The sequence below is a fragment of the Staurois parvus genome, unplaced genomic scaffold (assembly GCF_062004578.1).
Source record: "Staurois parvus isolate SC_StPar_1 unplaced genomic scaffold, SC_StPar_1.0 ptg000011l, whole genome shotgun sequence".
In the NCBI taxonomy this organism is placed as follows: domain Eukaryota; kingdom Metazoa; phylum Chordata; class Amphibia; order Anura; family Ranidae; genus Staurois; species Staurois parvus.
Window position 1 is genome coordinate 34807145 of NW_028317807.1, and position 21555 is coordinate 34828699.

Genomic DNA, 21555 nt, shown 5'->3' on the forward strand with positions numbered 1-21555 from the left:
GAATCAATTTTTCACAGGAATATGGACATTGTATATTAGTGCAATGACATACATGCCATCCATAGTGGTGCAGAAAAATGCAAACATGCTGCATTTTTCTACACTGCAAGGCACCACACATCACACCAGCACTGAGGTATAAACGGGTCACATAACAAATTTGTCTATGTGCCCTAACTGCTCTGCATTTATCTAGTGAGAAAAAATGCACGTCACTGTACGTAGTGTGAACAAGCCTTTCAAGCTGGAATGTAAGTACATTTTGGGGGGATAAAGCACCAGGAACAAACTTGCCTCTAATGAAGAGTTTCCTAAAGTTACTGTAAAAGTCCCTTTTAGTGATGCTGAAATCTCCTCACAGCAGTGAACTTCCAGCACTTCATGCATTAACTGACACACCCCAACCCCCATTCACAGAACTCTTTGAATAATTTTATCATTTTCCCAGAATGCTAACAGTGATGCAGAACAGAAAAGGATGCCCCTCCTCCAATCACAGAACTCTTTGCATTCTGGGGAAATAAAGACATGTATTCTGGAGGAGTTGCCAGTATCTGTGAAGGGACAATTTCCACAGAGATCAGGAGCCTGCAGGACATTGGATACTCTTCATTCTAGGTAAATTATGTCACTGGTGCTGTATCCCCCAAAAACTTGAAATTGAACTTCAGTTCTAACATACCTTGCCATTAAACGTGTTGTACTGTCTGTTACCAATTACTTTATCAACAGAATCCTCTCCAGTTTCAAAAAGTGCACCATGAAAAGTGGCTAAGATAAAACATACTGGGCTTAACTTGCTGATCAATTGAGCTGTAATTTTGCAATAACAATCATTCTTTTAGCCATGTAACTTGTAAGAAATTATTGGTTCTCATTACTGAAAATAAAGGTCTTTATGTCTAATAATTAACATTCTAGCTTATTGAATTAAGCATATTGGGGCTTGGTATAATTACAGCTATAAAAATGGTAATTTTTCCTAAGAATTTGTTTTACTTTTCGATTCCTCCCAGTTCATATACAGTATCAAAGCAAGAAACCACAGTTTAAATCCAAGATTTGGTTAACGTTATCTAGAATTAGAAGATGCAAGTTTTAAAGATAACGTTTAACTAGGTGGACTCAATGGAGGTATCCAAGCCTACCTGAATTATGATTATATTCTAAAGAAGCCTTATCCCCCAACTAATAAAATGGCATATTTCTCTGGTCTCTCTCCCTTGGGTTCCCTTATAGCAAGTCATAGATGAGCCAATATGTAATTAATATATTGTGTTTACCGACGCAGAATTTAAAAAATCAATAACGTTTTCAATCCAATTATAACCCACACCCATCATATCTAATCCATTTTACATCTTTCTCTAAAACAAAATATTCTGCATCTAATAACTAATAGGGCAGCACAGTGGTTAAATGGTTAGCACTTCTGCCTGGCAGTACTAGGGTCATTGGTTCGAATCCCAACCACGGCATCACCTGCCTGGAGTTTGCATGTTCTCCCTGTGCCTGCGTGGGTTTCCTCCGGGTACTCCGGTTTCCTCCCACACTCCAAAGACATGCTGGTAGGTGAATTGGATCCTGTCTAAATTGGCCCTAGTATGTGTATGCATGAATGTGAATTAGGGACCTTAGATTGTACGCCCCTTGAGGGTTAGGGACTGATGTGAATGTACAATATATATGTAAAGCGCTGCGTAAATTGACAACGCTATATAAGTACCTGAAATAAATACAATTTTAATAAATGGCCGATATTTTAAGACATGTAGTATGAAGGTTTTAATTGTTAATTCTGTATTTTTCAAAAGGACAAGGATTAAAATACACTGTAAAATGTTATGTTGCATTGATATACTATTTAGCATAAAACCAAGGTCAGTCCTAGGTTACAGTCCAAGGGTTAGCTATGATAATACTAGTAGAAAGTGATAAGTGTGTGATGCCTACTGACATACACCTTATCAGAGCTATGAAAATCACGGTGAATGTACAATGTATATGTAAAGCACTGCGTAAATTGACAGCGCTATATAAGTACCTGAAATAAAATATATACACGTCACTAAAATAGGGGACTATGGCACAAAATTGGGCGGCATCTTTTTATCTGTACCTTTTATACACATTAAACCATATTTTAAAGTTTCCACAAAGTTGAAGTTCCACATTCCCCTTTGTCCCCATATTTTTACAGCTAGGTCTGCACATTTCATACATATAGTATTCAGATGCCTTTAGCAGATGCCCATTTCCCATAAGTCTGTTATCATGAACTAGATGACTATGGTTTACAATATGTATAAACATATGCAAATTTATTTTCCTATTGAATTTTTAACTTGTTGATGGTTCTTTGTTCTTTTATAGCAACAACAATAACATCCAGACCTACTCCACGAGTATAATCCATGATGATGAGAGGAACCTGTGGAGCTCCCCCCATGATCTGTCTCACACGGAGGCTGTGGACGATCGGATGCTGCACACTTGGATTCAGACTAGACGTCAACTGGAGAAAGACTCTGAAGTGAGAAAAGCGAAGTATAATGTCACTACAATGCAGAGATACCATCAGCTTTTGGTTGTTTGATTACATTCCTATTAGCTTCCAGCTTGTCATTTACAGTCAGGTCCATAAATATTGGGACATCGACACAATTCTAACATTTTTGGCTCTATACACCACCACAATGGATTTGAAATGAAACAAACAAGATGTGCTTTAACTGCAGACTTCCAGCTTTAATTTGAGGGTATTTACATCCAAATCAGGTGAACGGTGTAGGAATTACAACAGTTTGCATATGTGCCTCCCACTTGTTAAGGGACCAAAAGTAATGGGACAGAATAATAATCATAAATCAAACTTTCACTTTTTAATACTTGGTTGTAAATCCTTTGCAGTCAATTACAGCCTGAAGTCTGGAACGCATAGACATCACCAGACGCTGGGTTTCATCTCTGGTGATGCTCTGCTAGGCCTCTACTGCAACTGTCTTTAGTTCCTGCTTGTTCTTGGGGCATTTTCCCTTCAGTGTTGTCTTCAGCAAGTGAAATGCATGCTCAATCGGATTCAGGTCAGGTGATTGACTTGGCCATTGCATAACATTCCACTTCTTTCCCTTAAAAAGCTGTTTCGTTGCTTTTGCAGTATGCTTTGGGTCATTGTCCATCTGCACTGTGAAGCGGCGTCCAATGAGTTCTGAAGCATTTGGCTGAATATGAGCAGATAATATTGCCCGAAACACTTCAGAATTCATCCTGCTGCTTTTGTCAGCACTCACATCATCAATAAATACAAGAGAACCAGTTCCATTGGCAGCCATACATGCCCACGCCATGACACTACCACCACCATGCTTCACTGATGAGGTGGTATGCTTAGGATCATGAGCAGTTCCTTTCCTTCTCCATACTCTTCTCTTCCCATCACTCTGGTACAAGTTGATCTTGGTCTCATCTGTCCATAGGGTGTTGTTCCAGAACTGTGAAGGCTTTTTTAGATGTCGTTTGGCAAACTCTAATCTGGCCTTCCTGTTTTTGAGGCTCACCAATGGTTTACATCTTGTGGTGAACCCTCTGTATTCACTCTGGTGAAGTCTTCTCTTGATTGTTGACTTTGACACACATACACCTACCTCCTGGAGAGTGTTCTTGATCTGGCCAACTGTTGTGAAGGGTGATTTCTTCACCAGGGAAAGAATTCTTCGGTCATCCACCACAGTTGTTTTCCGTGGTCTTCCGGGTCTTTTGGTGTTGCTGAGCTCACCGGTGCGTTCCTTCTTTTTAAGAATGTTCCAAACAGTTGTTTTGGCCACACCTAATGTTTTTGCTATCTCTCTGATGGGTTTGTGTTTTTTTTTTTTTTTCAGACTAATGATGGCTTGCTTCACTGATAGTGACAGCTCTTTGGATCTCATCTTGAGAGTTGACAGCAACAGATTCCAAATGCAAATAGCATACTTGAATTGAACTCTGGACCTTTTGTCTGCTCATTGTAATTGGGATAATGAGGGAATAACACACACCTGGCCATGGAACAGCTGAGAAGCCAATTGTCCCATTACTTTTGGTCCCTTAACAAGTGGGAGGCACATATGCAAACTGTTGTAATTCCTACACCGTTCACCTGATTTGGATGTAAATACCCTCAAATTAAAGCTGACAGTCTGCAGTTAAAGCACATCTTGTTCGTTTAATTTCAAATCCATTGTGGTGGTGTATAGAGCCAAAAAATTTGAATTGTGTCGATGTCCCAATATTTACGGACCTGACAGTATAAGTGGTTGTATGGAATATATAAATTAGGTTTGTGAATTTTCAAATGCTTGAAGCCAACCCACAGTTTTCTATACTTTTTAAAGCAGGGATCTAAAACAATTACATAGCACCTGAGGTCAATAGGAAATAGTACCCCATCATTGGTATTAGTTGGAGGAATAGTGCCCCATCATTTGTATTTGTTGGAGGAATAGTGCTAGTTGGTGGAATAGTACCCCATAAGTGGTATAAATTGGAGGAATAGTGCCCCATTATTGGCATTAGTTGGCAGAATAATGCCCCATTATTGGTATTGGAGGAATAGTGCCCCATTATTGTAATGGTTGGAGAAATAGTGTCCTATTACTGATATTTGTTGGCGAAATAGTGCCCCATTCTTGGTATTAGTTGGCAGAATAGTGCCTCATCATTGGTATTAGTTGTAGGAATAGTGCCCCATCATTGGTATTCATTGTATGAATAGCGCCCCATTATTGGTATTAGTTGGCGGAATAGTGCCTTATTGTTTTATTGGTTGGAGAAATAGTGTCCTAACACTTGTATTATTTGGAGAAATAGTGTCCCATCATTGGTATTAGTTGGAGGAATAGTGTCTCATCATTGCTATCAATGAGAGGGGTAGTGCCCTGTTGATAGCGTCATTGCCAGGAATGGTCCCTCATTTCAATGGGAAGAACAGGGCCCCAAGGGCTGGATAAAGACAAACAAAGGGCTGAAGTTTGGAGACCATTGTTCTAAAGTAAACCTGGCATGAATTCCTGAAAAAATTAACTTTAGATGGTGATATGCACCACATTGTGCCAAAAGACTTAAATGGGACTAAAGTGGGGCCTGCAATTCCCAAAATTTGGTATGCAAACTTTTCAGAAAAAATCACGGACACACCCAGCCAAATCCCACAAAGCAGTGCAGTGAAAAACCATGGCATTGTGGGATGTAGTGGGGGTTGTCTATGATTCATTTTCCTAAAAACCCAAATGATACATAGCAAGCTCCCAGGTAATAGTGGAGTTCTGTTTTGAAGATGTCTAAAGGCACTGGGTGATGTCTGATTCCCTATGAGATAAGTTTTAGTTTTGAATTGGAGATGGGTGTTATTTCTTTTTGTTTGTTGCAGCAGATGCAAGTCGCTCCTTGACATCTATACCCAAGGTGCTAATGACATTATTCTCCAATTCTTTTTTCAGAATTAGATGCAGTAACCAATTGCAGAACTATTGTGGTCATCTTATGACAGCTTTTGCTTTGTTGTAAAACTTAATCCAAACAATTAACTTTTAAAGAAAATGTAAAACCTAACCAAATTACCTTTTTATGATAAAATACTTGTTTTCACCTTTTTGTGTTTTGGGTTACAGTGCTGCTGATCTCTTGCAGCCACAACTGCATGGGTAGGTTTCCTGATGGTAAAACATGGACCATGGCTGTGTAATATGTGTTTAAAACTGTATTTGTAGACCCCATCTAAAGCCTGCATGAGACTGTGACAACAAAGGAGCACAGTTGGGAGAAAGGGACACCGTATTGTCACCTGAATAAATACCTTCATGGCAGGATTCCCAGCTATTATTTTAGAAAATGCTGCAGATTAATTTAAATTTTTTTAAGTTACTTTTTTATGGATAAGAGATGTAGGTATATGTAAATTCAATCACAAAGTATTCACTTTTCATATTTTCATGTCATGTAACCTTAAATTACAGTGGGTTTAAAGCTGCACGCTGTGAGCTTTCCATAGTGTGCATTATAAGCTATGGTTTTTAGACCCACCTTATTTCCTAGCTTCATTTAGCTCTTTCCTCCCCAGTGTCCCTGCCCTCCCTCTTATATTCATTGGTATTCAGTTATTTCAATCATGGATGCTCAGCATCACATATGAGCGCTTCCAAAGATAGTCTGCTGTTTTGAGGAAGCTATTTGAAGCCCCTCTTTCCCCACAGCTATCATCTGCCTGCATTGTATAGATAATATCCCTAGGTCTCAAATAGTGATTTTTTTTTTTTCATTAACATGATGATGAAGGGGGGGGATTGAACCCAGGAATACAATCTATATGTATATAAAATAGATGGCAATTAATTTAAATTGCATTAAAAACACAATAACTCAATTAATAGTACATATCCTCTTCACATTAGTGTTTAGTGGATATACTTCTGGCAGCAACTACAGCTCTTAAGTCTGTCTGGTCTCTATCAGCCTTACTCATCTGGACACCATGGTTCCTCTTTGCAACACTGCTCCAGCTTGGCTGAGGAAACAGATGTTATAAGTTCAACCACAAATTCTCTATTGGCTTGAGATCTTGACTCTAAACGTGGCCATACCAGGACATTCTCATGTTGTTTTTAAAGATGTACTCTAGGCAAGCAGCTTTTAGTCCTTACTGTTAAAAGAAAAAAAAAATGAAAGAAAAGTACCCAGTTCCAGTATTGATGCCCATTCTGGTAAATGTATACTTTCATTTAGTCAGCTAGTATAGCTCATGCTATACATCTGGTCTGCTGCGGCTCTCAAAAAGTCAGAATGTGAGGTATCTGCCCCTGCCTTACCTATTCACATAACTCCTTGCATTCTCCTTGCTTAGCAACAATGGATAGAGAAGTACCTGCTGTTGGCTATAGTATTCAGTGGGTGCTTAATACAAGGACAGCGCCTTCATCTATTAGATGCAAGCATTGGGTGGCCAAACATTTTCCAAACTGCTCCTCCAAAAAAAGTTGATCAATAGATCATCTTTTGTCGAGCGGAGGGATTCCGACAAGGCCAACAACAGCATGAACTTTAGTCGATTTAGCAGATATTGGCCAAAACTCAAAATATGTGTGGCTACCTTAAAGTGTAAGAAAAAAAGCCTACCTCTAACTATTCTTAGAAATATCCTATCCTGCCTACCCTGCCTAAAAGAGATCTGTGTACTTATCTACCACTCTGAATGGATCATGTGATCCTGCATCTCTGCCTCCCTTGTGCCAGTGAGCAGTTGATGCAGTGGGGAGGAGGGAGTGCCGACAATGGCTGGAGCCTATGGGTAATGTGCTTTCTTATATAGGGAAGCTGAAGGATTCTGTGACTGAAGTGGCTTAAAAATAGGTATCTACACAGATTTTTTTTTTTTTTTTTTTTTTTTTTTTTTTTTTGTACAGGGTAGGCAGGATAGGTAGAAAAGAGTTGGGAGGGAATATTTTTTAAAGTGTTACTAAACCCACAACAGTAAAATCAGTCTGTATATGCAGTAAAGTATGGAACCTAAAGGATGAATCCTCTGCATTGTTTGAAAAAGGTTGTTTGATCCTCTCTTCTCTGATCCTACCCTTCTTCCACAGTCCCCAATCCATCTGCTGATAGAACAGAGCCTTGAAAGCAAACTGCGCATGCTCAGTTTGGTGTGTATTGCCAGAGAGCGTGTGTTGTTGTTTTTGTTTTTTTTTTCCTTCTTGGGAGAGTGCATGTGATCAGCACAGGGCCAATCGGCTTTGCCCAGGCAGAGGGTCAGGGGTCTTGCAGCCTCTTAGGGCAGTCAGAGAAGAATGAAAACTCCTCCTACAAGCTTTAACTAGTGCTCTGCTAGACACTGATAGAAGTCACAAGACTGCTGATGAGAAAAGGTATTTATCAGTTTATATTTACTTAAATAATTGCATTTCCATGTTCTGTGTGTTGTGGGAGACCAGATATAGTGAATGCAGGGTCCTGGGTTTAGAAACACTTTAAGAATAGATGTAGTTAGGCTTTTCATTCACTTGAAGACATTCTTGTGATGTTTTGGTTTAATACTTGGGGTCATTTATCTTGCTTGGATACAAAGAAGATGTATACTTATGTCTTAACTGACACTGTTTTTTCATTATAATACATTTAAACTACTTTGCAGAGATCCCTAGCAACATTTAAGAAATTATGTCAGGGTGATGCAATAAAGTGAACCCCCCCCCCAATATTTTTGAGCCAAAAATGGGAAATGGACCTACAAACCACATTTACAAATTATCAGAACGAAAGAATTATGTTCTTTGCTCATAAAGCCTCCATTTGTAGCAAATATCAAGAGATCACTTACAAGATTGTGATCCATCAGTACAGGACACCCATCTGTCCTTGTCAAGCTCTTACCACACTGCAGTGCCCATATGAGTACTCTATTACTTATTTTTTTGGGACTGACCTATGCAGCTTCCCTTCTGGCAACAGGTTACCCAAATAATAACACAACCTAGGGAGAGCTCCCTCTCAACCTGGCAGTTGTTTTTCTAAATCTGACATTAATTTAGCTATATAAAAAAATCATTTGTTGATCCATCTCTAAAATGAAGCTAAATCATGCATTTACAATGGAAACAAACAAACCCTCCAACGCTGAGTCAATAATTTACCAGGGTGGCTGATATACAGACAATGGAAAATCTCAACTCAGCCCTTACTGTAGAAATGAGTCAGCAGAACATACAGCTAGCTGGTTTTATTGAGTTTTATATGATTTTATTTGTTTTCTTAAATTCGTAATACTCCCCAGAATTTCTGCCATACACATGAGAAAAAGGAGGCCACGTTCTCGTTTTCCGACTTCCCAACCCCCAACAAAGGCCCCCCCCCCCCCTTTACACTACCCTTGCCCTAAATTTTGCTAGCATGATGCTTGGATCCCTATAGAAACTCTAACCATTTTCCCTTCCCGCCTTCAGGGTTTTCCCAGTTCTATACCTAATAACCAATGGTTTTGACCAAATACTGTACCTTACTAACCACTCTACCTTACTAGCCAATGCTCTCTTCTGGACCAAAGGAGCTTGTGAGACTTTAGATATCTATAAATGCAATTTTGTTCACTTTTCAAATATACATGTAGTGTCTGATACTAAAATTGCTAACATCCATTTTTACAGTTTACAATGAAAAAATGGGACATTGATGTATATTTTGGTGAACCTCTTTAAAAAAAGAAAATAAATCTTTTAAATAATATAGGCACTGTATACAGTTATTGTTATGCTGGCATAAGGATCTGTTTAGCTAGACTTGTGATTTACAAACAACTACAACACTATGGAACAAATGCAATAGAATCCAAAGGGTTGAACACTTGAAAAACTGCATCCACTTTATTAATAATCTTCATAATGCCATATACAGCAAAAGTAGACATTGTTTGAGCTAGGAAAAACAGTCAACGCGTTTCACACTGCTGGCACTTATTCATGAATATTTGTTTGAACTTTGTTTCCTTGCTTCCACTGTGTCTTCTCTTGCTGTATATGGTGTCTTGAAGACTATTAATAAAGTGGATGCACATAGCTGGATGAGTGGTGCTTGCATCTGAATACACAGAAGCTGAAAGGGACTGTGAGATGGACCCACCTGAAGACACAGCATACACATTTTAAAACTGCATCACTGTACAGCCAGGCAGGGCATGCATTTTTTTTTCCTGACTTAGGAATTCAGCTTTCAGTCTCACCTCTTCACCTCCAGCTTGTTAACTGGACAGTGGAAGGGCATGATCACATCTGTGCAATTAACAGGAAGGGGACTACAGGTAGCAGAAAAGCTGAACCAAGAATTGGTAGAATTAATGACCTGGCTTTTAAGTGTGGAAGAGGTGTGAGATTCGCAGGACTGACTGTACAGAATAAAAAAGCCTTTTCCAGGCAAAACAGCAAAACTACAGTATTGGTAACTGTTTTCCTGGTATTCTGTTTCAAACATTGTGTTTAACTGGGAAGCACGTTGTTGGAGGATGTGGTTTTAATTCTGGCTATTATGGAAGTATTCCATTAAGCCACAAAGTTCTGTGACGTCTTTGTTCTCACAGATTCTTGTATAACAATTGCTGTTCTTTAACTCTAATCTTGCAATGCCTTCCTCTCATGTGGGTAAGTAATCCCTCGCCTTTCCCAAGTTTGCAGCATGAGGGTTAATTGCTGCTCTGTTAAATGAGATTTGAACTGGCAAGAAGATCTGTAAGGAATTTGTTATCCCTAATCCCAGCTCTGTACTCATCACCTGGACCTGAACGTGTTCCTTTTGTATATCAAGTTTACAATTTTCTGACAATCTCTCTTCATATATAAATGTGCATTCTCTCATTCTTGCTACCCTATGCAACAGGGATATAGCTTGAACCAGATGTGGGATAATGCCTATATCATGTAGAACATCAAAAAACTGCTGTTTCTGTGTGTTTTGTGGTTTGGAAAGATGTAGCCTGAGTGCTGTCTAGGCTGCATTTTTGCAAACCATAGACACTGAAATGCCAGTTTGGTTTTAGGTTGGTTTTGGCATTTCAATAACTGTGGCTTGCACAGATACAGCTTTGTAGGCTGGATGGCAAGTTAGAGCTGGGAATTTTTCTTTTTGTTGTTTGACATGTGTCGCCCTTCCATGTGCTCCTTGCTGTGAAGGCCAGTTATAGACTGGGGCAGTGGCCATTTTTTGTACTGTTGAATTGTTGGTCGAGGGTGCACTGTACAACTTAGCTGCCATTGTACTACATGCTGGGTGTCCAGTGCGCTCCTGTACCTTTTTAAGGAGGGGTGGGCTCCTTCAGGTCCATCTGCCCTTGGTCTATTCATGAAATACATGTGCTTCTTCTATGGGGGATCTTAAAATTGGAGCGTTCGGAACTACAGAATACTGGGGTGCTGTGACAAGGCTCTGTGGCTTACGCATGTATTTGCAAATGTGTGCTAACTAAACCCCTGTTTTTAATGCATACTGTTAAAGACAGCTTAATTCCATTTGTTTGCAGGCTGGCTGGCAAGTTAGAGCTGGGAATTTTTCTTTTTTGTTGTTTGATCGCTGTGTAAAGCAGAACTTTCCAGATAAATATCAGTTTTAGATGAACAGCTATTCCTCCCATTTTTATAAATATGAATGTAAAGACTATCTAAGCTACACAGAACCATCGATGTTGCTGTGTTTTTCTATATTATGTGGAGTGCACCTTGTTGATTGTATGTTGGCACTCTCTGATAATGTACCATAAATTAATCTTTTTTTTAGAGAATGCTTGCAGAGCTTAAAGTATTATTAGAAGATTTATTACTCTGCAAATGGAGATTTAGTCTCATGGTACAATTTTTTTCATTTTTTGTGTATTGCAAACAAGGCAGTTGAACAAGAGGTTGAGGCAATGTTGGAAGCAAAAAAAATAAGTCCGTTCACTGCTAAGGCTATCCACAATATATATTATCATCCATTCCGTTTTTCTATTGCAGCCTCTCAACTCTTTTAACCTAAAAAGCTTCTTGTAATAAAATTCCTGTCCTGAACCCCTGCTAATAATTACTAATATCTACAGCTCCAGATACATAAGTATGGTGGTAGCTGGGAAGAATGCTCCTTATGTTTGTGACCATTGGGAAGAATCCCCCTTACAGTCAGCTTAAAAAATAATTTTTGTCAGTGATAACTTTTTTAGTGGGCCACAGCTCAATAAACCCCTAGCAATCTCTGGGGAAACCCTGGATGAGAAAATATGTTCTATATGCTGTATGAAGGGCATTCAAATCAAACCAGGACTTTTGAGTTTATTTAATTAAAGAACATATTTCAAGGAGTTGAAACTTCATTTATTTTTCGACATACTACCCTGCTACGTTAAGCCCAGGTTCACATATATGCAGTTCGGTACATCGCATGTGATTCACACAGGAACCGTACCATATTCCTGTGCAAATCACATGCAATTTGTTTGCAGTGCGATTGGCGCCATACATTTTGTATGGCTCTAATCGCACTACACCCACACCAAAAAGGTGCAGGACCCCTTTTTTTGGGTCCACACTAGAATTGGATCTCATGGGTATTCACACCTATGTAATGAGATTCTGCACTGCATTTTGCGGACCGATTTCAGGGTCTTGTTAACTTAACATACACATCCACACCTGTTAGCATGAATGGAGGCGATTCTGATACAGTGCAACATTTGCACAGAAAACTCTGCAAATTCCGCACCTCATCAGTGTGAACCAAGGCTTATACACTTATCCCAGAGTTTAACTAATGCCTGGAAAGCTTTGGCATAGAAAGATTTGTCAGTACACCTGAACCATCCTAGGGCAGCCTGAATCACTTCATGATCATTGTGTTCACTGTTCCCACAGAAAGATTTATCTTTTGTGCAATTTCATGACAGGTTATGCATCAATTATCAAGAGTTAGGGGTTCCATGCACTGAATGTTCACAGGAATAACTGCTGTGGGTTGGAAACCACCACGGCTGGGATCATCACTGACAAACGTACGGCCATCTTTGAAATGTTTACACCATTGCAGTGTCTTACTTTTGCTGAGGGTCTCACCACCATACTGTGCTTGAAGTCTTCTGCAAATATTCATGGGTTTTATGCCTTCGTTCACAAGAAACTGTATTACCACATGCCGTTCCATGCACGCATGAACACCGTTGTCTGACATCCTGAATAATGGTGTCTGGACTGGCCCAGGACAAGTTCCAGGGAGGTCCTGTATGGGGTAGTTCAGCTTCCTGAAGTTTGTACTGTTAGTTTTATCTCTCACGTTGATGTAAAATCACTTTTTACTTCCAAAACAGGTTTGAATGTGAATGGTGGGTGTGATAAACCTCTTCGTACTGACACTTTGACAGCTCAGACTTTTCGTAAGTGAGAGATGCCACACAGGCTATATAAAAAGGTTCCCAGATTATCATCAACAAATAATGGTCTGGTTCATTATAGCTATTCCTGCACGAAAAACTGAAACCCTAACCAGATGGCTTTGACTGGAGGGTAGCTTTTAATATCATGTTGCTAAGCAGCAAATGTGTAGCCCTCATTAAAAAATTAAGGAATGTAAATTACAAACTCCAGGCAACATAATTACAGAAACATGACACAGGTGGAGGCAAGTCTCATAGGGTAAGGAAAGGAATTATTCCACTGAAAATATTGGGCTGTTCATGAGACTTCTGAGATTTCCTTGAAGAAATTGTCCACAGGCATTTTAAATGGTCAAGACAGGGAAAAAGCTCAATAAAACCAATACATTTGCATACAAGGTATTTGAGGCTACAGAAAAAGGCAAGTGTGCCAAGACAGATAGTATAGACAGAGTGCTGGGCCAGGGACTGATCTTGGAGTGTTCTGACAAAGTTTGGTGATGATGAGATGGCCATTTGAACAGATGAATATGAAGAAAACCATAATGGGGAAGATTGCAGCAGTAGGGCATCTTTAACAGTGTAAAGCTGGCCATAGACAATCAAAAGTCAACCAGTTCAGCAGGAAGCAGCCAAAGTTTCCAACAGTGTGTGGCCTTCCCTTTTGATAGAAGCTGATCATTAGACTGACTTCTTTCGAACAAACAAATTGGAAAACTTTTGTTGATCTGCAGCTGCTTTACAGCTTCAGATCCCACTGTCAGAATACAGTGTCCTGGTGTGGGATATTCCTCCCTCCACCTCAATTGTGTGATTTGTAATTTATTTGTTCAGCTGCTGACTGATCGAAAAAAACAACAAAATTACTTGTCTATAGCCAGCTTTAGATGCAGAGAAAAGATTAAGGAGAAGTAGCAGGTAAAACCCACCTTCTAGCTGTCCACTGAGAATTCTTCTGGCCACTTCATAGAGTACAGTCAGGGCTTAATGCTCAGAAAGTATGCAGAATGAAGGGTTTAGGAGATGATTCAGATGGAAGAAATTGGGTTTTCCATTATTGGCAAGACATACAAGCAGTTTGAGTCTTTACTGAATGTAGAAAATTATTTCCCCTTCTAAATGTATATTAATATTAGTATTAACAATCTCTGCAGTTTCATTTACTTTACATGTTTAGTGTTTTAAGCTGTAACTTGAAAAGTTTTGGACAATTTAAAAAAGTGCACAATAAACAAAAATGTGTCATGTGAAATATCATACCATGGCACCTTATGCTATGATGTCTTGATAGGTTATGTGGCAACAAAATCACTTTCTAGTTAACCATTGTGTTTTTTGGAACAATTTTCATTTACATGCCATACAAACCACCTTATCAAACCCACCTTTACTGGGGAGCACTGAATGCCTTGATGTACTGTACTCATATGTAGCATCTTCAGTATTTCAGATTTGCAATTGAGAGTAAATTACATTGTGGTTTAAAGGCATTTTAAATAGCTGCGAGGACGATAACCTTGTGTCAGATGAGTGATACTATTTACGATTTACTGAACTTCTATTATAGTCATTGACATTTAACTTGCTTCTTTTACTTGTTGCGGTTCAATACAATCACAAATATACAGTGGGTGCATTTTTAGATTCTTAAGGAGTTGCATAGTTTTATATTAAAATGCAGTGCTTCTAATGTATGTATACTGTATCTATTGCTAAATTCCTCTAACACATGACACAAGCTGCGTAGCAAACCAACAGCAAGCAACTTACTGTTCTAAAGATATTCTAAAAAAATGAAACCTAAATCTTTGCTGTCAAAGTATACATGGCATGCTGGGTTTGTGTCTTCACTTGTCATAATTCTTTTTTGTCAACATCCAGGAATGGCAGAAACTCAACTATGAAATTTACACCCTGAGGCAAGCAAGACGAGAAGTGAGAACGAGATGGAGAAAGATACTGGAGGACTTGGGTATGCTGTGTACTAATCATCAATAATACAACTGTAATAATGAATGGGGCTTAAATCAGAAACTTGTATCCTTGATTTTAGATAATATGCAGCAAAAATATTGTTGCTAATAAAGTAAACTAGCATATCTGTGTGTGCATGTGTGTGTGTATTATGTATATATAATATCTTTATCTGAAATGTAAAATGTGTTTGTAATAGTGGATGGGTAGTAAAAGCTGTAGACAGTCCATTTAAAGAAGCCTTTGTACATCATCCATCTTCAAAGAATCTCTGCTTTTGGTCAGAGATCCCTGAAACATTTCTGTTGGTCTGACGCCTGGCAGAGTATATGGAAAAAATAGGATACCGTCTGTTACACAATACTTTATTATGTAGCTTCTTTATTTGGGTTTAAAGCTCAACCTAAAATATTTTTGTAGAGATTTGCCCTGTAAAAAAAATTAATCCTAAAGAATTGTGCTCCATATGTGATTGCTGATCGAACATCTGACACAGAGGCTTACACTCCTGGCTGGAGTAACACATGATAGCTTCTCACTCTGCAGTTGCTCCATTCTGAAAACGTCTTGTGTTCTTTCCACAGCATACAAAGTGTTCTGTGACTGGTAGAGTGACAGACAAAGTCTTGAACTCCCCCTCTTCCAATCTTAGAACAACTTGTAGGTCTTGTTGCCAGATGTTTGGTGCTTACTGTACCATATGGGCTGAATGAAAGTAAGCATTTTCCCAAAGCACCAACAGCCACAAATAGTAGTCATTTATTTTTCCAGTGGAAATGTCCAAAAAATGTTTGTCTGAAGTTCAAATTTAACTTTACTCTTCTAGAGTCTACTAATGTGATTTATCTGTTCAGGATTTCAGAAAGAAGCAGAATCCCTTTTGTCTGTTACAAAGCAAAGCACCATCAGTAGCCCAAAGAACATGAAAAAGGCCATGGAAATGCTTTTACGACTGGCAGATGAGACAACCATCTTCCCAGCTGGATGGGACTTGCCAGAGAGATACCTCTATATTATGGTAAATGTATTTTGTCAATGATTACTGATTTTCAACTATAAACCCCACTCCCCCTTACCTCCTGAGGCATTAATTACCTGATTCCTGCTGAAGGCATTCATCATATGACTATGTATTTTCAGCCATGTAACCAGTCACCAATGTTTTTTATGCCTAAAAGGGGTTGTCTGACTTTGACTTTAGGTGTCCTTTTATAGGATAACTGGTCCTATTTGAATATATGCAAAAGTACAGTGGATACATTGTGCACATGGGAGCAAGAATGGCAAAAAGATTGCTACCAACTCTTTTCTCCAATACCATCAATTTTGGGAATAGAGAAACCAAAGTAATATGGGGATTTAAAAAAACCTATACAGGAACATAGTCAGGTCCATAAATATTGGGACATCGACACAATTCTAACATTTTTGGCTCTATACACCACCACAATGGATTTGAAATGAAACAAACAAGATGTGCTTTAACTGCAGACTGTACGCTTTAATTTGAGGGTATTTACATCCAAATCAGGTGAACGGTGTAGGAATTACAACACTTTGCATATGTGCCTCCCACTTGTTAAGGGACCAAAAGTAATGGGACAGAATAATAATCATAAATCAAACTTTCACTGTTTAATACTTGGTTGCAAATCCTTTGCAGTCAATTACAGCCTGAAGTCTGGAACGCATAGACATCACCAGACGCTGGGTTTCATCCCTGGTGATGCTCTGCCAGGCCTCTACTGCAACTGTCTTCAGTTCCTGCTTGTTCTTGGGGCATTTTCCCTTCAGTTTTGTCTTCAGCAAGTGAAAGGCATGCTCAATTGGATTCAGGTCAGGTGATTGACTTGGGCATTGCATAACATTCCACTTCTTTCCCTTAAAAAACTCCTTGGTTGCTTTTGCAGTATGCTTTGGGTCATTGTCCATCTGCACTGTGAAGCGGCGTCCAATGAGTTCTGAAGCATTCGGCTGAATATGAGCAGATAATATTGCCCGAAGCACTTCAGAATTCATCCTGCTGCTTTTGTCAGCACTCACATCAGCAATAAATACAAGAGAACCAGTTCCATTGGCAGCCATACATGCCCACGCCATAACACTACCACCGCCATGCTTCACTGATGAGGTGGTATGCTTTGGATCATGAGCAGTTCCTTTCCTTCTCCATACTCTTCTCTTCCCATCACTCTGGTACAAGTTGATCTTGGTCTCATCTGTCCATAGGATGTTGTTCCAGAACTGTGAAGGCTTTTTTAGATGTTGTTTGGCAAACTCTAATCTGGCCTTCTTGTTTTTGAGGCTCACCAATGGTTTACATCTTGTGGTGAACCCTCTGTATTCACTCTGGTGAAGTCTTCTCTTGATTGTTGACTTTGACACACATACACCTACCTCCTGGAGAGTGTTCTTGATCTGGCCAACTGTTGTGAAGGGTGTTTTCTTCACCAGGGAAAGAATTCTTCGGTCATCCACCACAATTGTTTTCCGTGGTTTTCCGGGTCTTTTGGTGTTGCTGAGCTCACCGGTGCGTTCCTTCTTTTTAAGAATGTTCCAAACAGTTGTTTTGGCCACGCCTAATGTTTTTGCTATCTCTCTGATGGGTTTGTTTTGTTTTTTCAGCCTACACCGTTCACCTGATTTGGATGTAAATACCCTCAAATTAAAGCTGACAGTCTGCAGTTAAAGCGCATCTTGTTCGTTTCATTTCAAATCCATTGTGGTGGTGTATAGAGCCAAAAATGTTAGAATTGTGTCGATGTCCCAATATTTATGGACCTGACTGTACAACGCCATAACAAAAAATGAAAAATTGTGTTGCATGATTAAAATGGAGTTACAATCATGCACCAGAGTGTGTTAGCTGCCATATCATTACAGCTGTGGTAGACACATGATTACAGTTCCAGAACCTGGCATTGTTGATCCATTGATTCATGTTAAGGTGTTCTATGTTCCTGTAAAGGCACATTTTACTTTGGTTTCTCTCTTTCCAGAATGAAGGGTATTGCTGAAAAGAGTTGGTAATCTATAAAGAAGGGATGGTGCCATGATGGGCACATTTTGTAGGGATGGTTTCACTCATGTTCAACTATATACATAGAATGGCAAGAATTTATGGTTTGAAATCAGTCAGAATGGTAGAGCTGGGCTATATTTTCCTGTTAAGTAACAATGCATACTGTTTGTGATTGTCTTAGGACCGGCTGATTTGTCTTGATGCAGTGGAAGACTTCTTTAACATCGCTTACAAGAAGTATCCCAAAACACATATGGAAACAAGTTCAATAATAAACAAGTGAAGGTCATTGTACGTTGCCACCCAGCCCAGTTTAGAACAAGAGAGACCTCTGTATCACCAGGCCTTGTTTTCTTTGTCTAAGCTGTGAGTAATGATACATCTCAATGTTACCTTCCTGGTCTGGTTCTCAGAATGAATGTCTCTCAGTACCAAATGATGTGGAGTGAATGGCCAAAAGCCAAGAGAACCTCAGCACTGAATCTCATATTTGTCTCCAAGATGAGTTTTCAATTCCTCCACTGAAAATGTTCAGTTTCTTCCTTCTCATGAACTGTTTGACAGACTTTCCTACAACCTATCAAAGCTTCCACAGACTTGATGTTTCAGTCTTTAGAACCATGCATTTTCTGGAAGTATGTAGATGTGGGATCTGGAAATGTTGGTATACATTTTCCCATTTTATTATAATCTAATATTTAAAAAAAAAAAAAAAAAAACAACAACAAAAAAAAACCTGTATGCTGCATAGCCTCCCAAAAAGGCAAATTCGTTGACCTTTGTACTTTAAAGCTGAAGTCTAGTGTCTTAGCTGTAAAAGTCAATTAATGGTGCCAAAAATGCAAAGATGTGCCAAAATGTTGCATTTCAATGCATGGATTACAGTTATGAAGTCAGAAAAAATATAATAATTGTGGTGAGGTGAGACCAATGTTCATCAGGAGAAATGTGTCCCAGGATAATATCGGTAACATGTAATTGTAAACTAAAAAGGTATGGTAGGCCACTTTTAAAAAATAATTTGTCTTGCTCATTAAGGGAATGTGGCAAGCAGTAATGTTGTTCAAAGTGCAGTAACCTATACCAGCCAATCAGAATTCAGCCTATTCCACTTGGCTCTGTGATAGGTGACTTCTGTTTGGTGGCTGTGATTTGGAGCTCATTAATATCCGTGTTATAACGTGATATTGAAAATGTTTGAAAAAATTTACCGGATGTTCTCCTCAAGCCTCACTAACGTAGGTCTTGCTTCATGAAGATGTGTGCACCCTTCGTGAAGGTGTCTTAGTGAGCTGAATATTGTTCCAGCACATTTGGGCTACCACCAATGTGCTGTGAACTGGTGTTCTTTAAATAATAATGTAACAGTGAACACGTTGAAAGTTTAGCTATGATTTTAATGGAATCACACATTCCAGTTAGGTCTAAATGGACTTCTACTCCATTAAAAGACTTCCCTGTGCCTCTTTCAGTAAACTTAGGTGATGGAACTTTGATGAACAATGGCTAAATCAATCCAGTTGTTTTTATTATTTTATACAGCAAGTATACATCAATTCTCAGTGTATATTTATTAGCTCTTTTTATGCTTGGCTTCCAAAAGGCAAAGGTGCAATTAAAAATTACACTATGGGTTTATTCATTGAGACCGTACAAAGGGCAGTGATGATGCACATTACTCTCATCCCAATTAAGGAACTATGTGTGCAGTCCATAACTCAGAGACATGGCCAAGTCTCGAGGGGTGGATGCCTCATGTACTGTCTAAGTTGTCTTGTTCTTTTAGCAAGGGTAAATGTCTGGCGGCAAGAAAGAGCAGCCACTACAAGCAATGTACAGGTCTTTTCTTTCTCTCATGTTACAAATATCTTATATACTGTATTGCTTAAGTGAGAAACTGCATAAAATGTATATAATGTATGTTATTTGTTCTGCTGCAATATTATAAAGATCCTAGAGATGGATTTTATCCGACAAGAAACGCTTTATATCTTTGCTTACAGTTTACAGCCTGTCTATGAATTGGACAACTATCACAATGATGTTCCAGCAATTCCTCTGTTCATGTTTGTTTCTTTCTCTTTATCAGCTTAGCAGTGCCAAGGTGCCAAATCCCTAATAAAAACAATATTTAAAGGAAATTGCAAAAGTGTAATTATTTTTTGTTTGGTTACAGAACAAGTCCAAACAAACTAGAGAATTAAAGTAGAACTATAGGCACAACTTTTTTTTTTTCTTTCAATTTTGATAAATTGGGGGGGGGGGTTAAAATCCCTATCCGTTTATTTTTTGTCATCTGTGACCCATTGGGGAGATTTAGCTTCACTTCATATCCCATATCCAGAATAGGAAGTGCGGGAAAATCCCTGCAAATTAGGGAATTCCTTAGGGACCCCCAGGTTTCTAGAACTAGTTTCCTCATTAGAAAATTTCTCCTCTATTACTTTTCTGGGAACAACCCAAAATTTGGGAGTTCTTTTACTTTTGATGATAATAATAAACAGGACAAATATAGCGGGTGAATTTCCCTAATAGGGGCACAGATGGAAATAAAAACTGACAGGTGTCCCAATCACACTTCACTCCATCCAAAACTGAAAAACGTTTTGCCTTTTGGTAGTTGTTGTTATTTTACAGGAGTTACCTAGTGTGAGTACACTAAATAAAGTTATTACATGATACAGTGGCGGTATTACACTATTCTATTCCCCATATATTTTTGGCAACTTGGAGTATGGTGTAAGGAGGAGTATGGAGCTGGCATGCTGATGGATCCTGAGGACAGAAGGAGAGAGGGATAACCATAAGGATCCTTTATGAGGGCTATAGAACTTCCATTTGCTATTTGGATAAGGCATAACTATTTTGATGCTCTGGTAAGGGTATTTATTCCTTACTTTTAATAGAAGTGAACACAGTTTTTCACTTGTGTGGCACAACATATGATTCACTAATACACTTGCACTCTAGTCACTGTAGAGCATTCACGAGTGTGTTTATCTGTGGAGTGCATTCACTTGTAGTTCGTATATTTAAAGGATAATGCACAATGTTTTTTCTTTTCTTTTCCTTTGAGGTGATTTTGATCGTGCAAGCCTGCGGGAGGCTTTAATATTGAGATTACTGTGTGGAATCACCTGTATGACAACTATAAACACTGGGGTTACTATTACAGTTTTGGACTTTAGAATTTTGGACTATAATTTTTTGGATTATGAATGTTTTGGATTTGATAGTTCACTAACTGATATTGAGTAGCATTTTTTTGATTATTAGGAGTTACATAGTGCCAACAAGTTTGTGCATCTCTTTACAATACAAAGGGAGACAATGCAGCAACAATACATTTCAATACAAGAGGGTTAGGAGGACCCTGGTCAGATATACTTTAACCTCTTGCCGTCCGCCTGCTGTTTATAAACGGCAGGGCGGTGGCAGTCCAGGGTCGGGTTGCCGTTCATAAACGGCACCCGCCTTTTCTAGCTGTGCGCGCTCCCTGGGAGCGCACACCACCGCGATCCGGTGCCCGCTGTGTCCTCCGGACACAGTGAAACACCGATCGTCGGACGGGACCTCTGTACGAGGTCCCGATCATGTGATCACTGATTGGCGAATCAGTGATCACATGCAAAGTAGTAAGCAAGATGTCACT

The 21555-nt window shown here is 39.1% G+C and overlaps 1 protein-coding gene across 1 annotated transcript in view; it reads left to right on the plus strand.

Moving 5' to 3' along the window:
- The window catches only part of MREG (melanoregulin), a 75400-nt gene extending 55356 nt beyond the window's left edge, over window positions 1–20044 (plus strand). The window contains exons 4-7 of the mRNA XM_089672352.1: window positions 2374–2533; window positions 14789–14879; window positions 15736–15899; window positions 18085–20044. Of these exons, the coding sequence (XP_089528478.1) occupies window positions 2374–2533; window positions 14789–14879; window positions 15736–15899; window positions 18085–18186 (517 nt within the window). The 3' untranslated portion in view covers window positions 18187–20044. The remainder of the gene's footprint in view (window positions 1–2373; window positions 2534–14788; window positions 14880–15735; window positions 15900–18084) is intronic.
- Window positions 20045–21555: the final 1511 nt, after the last annotated feature.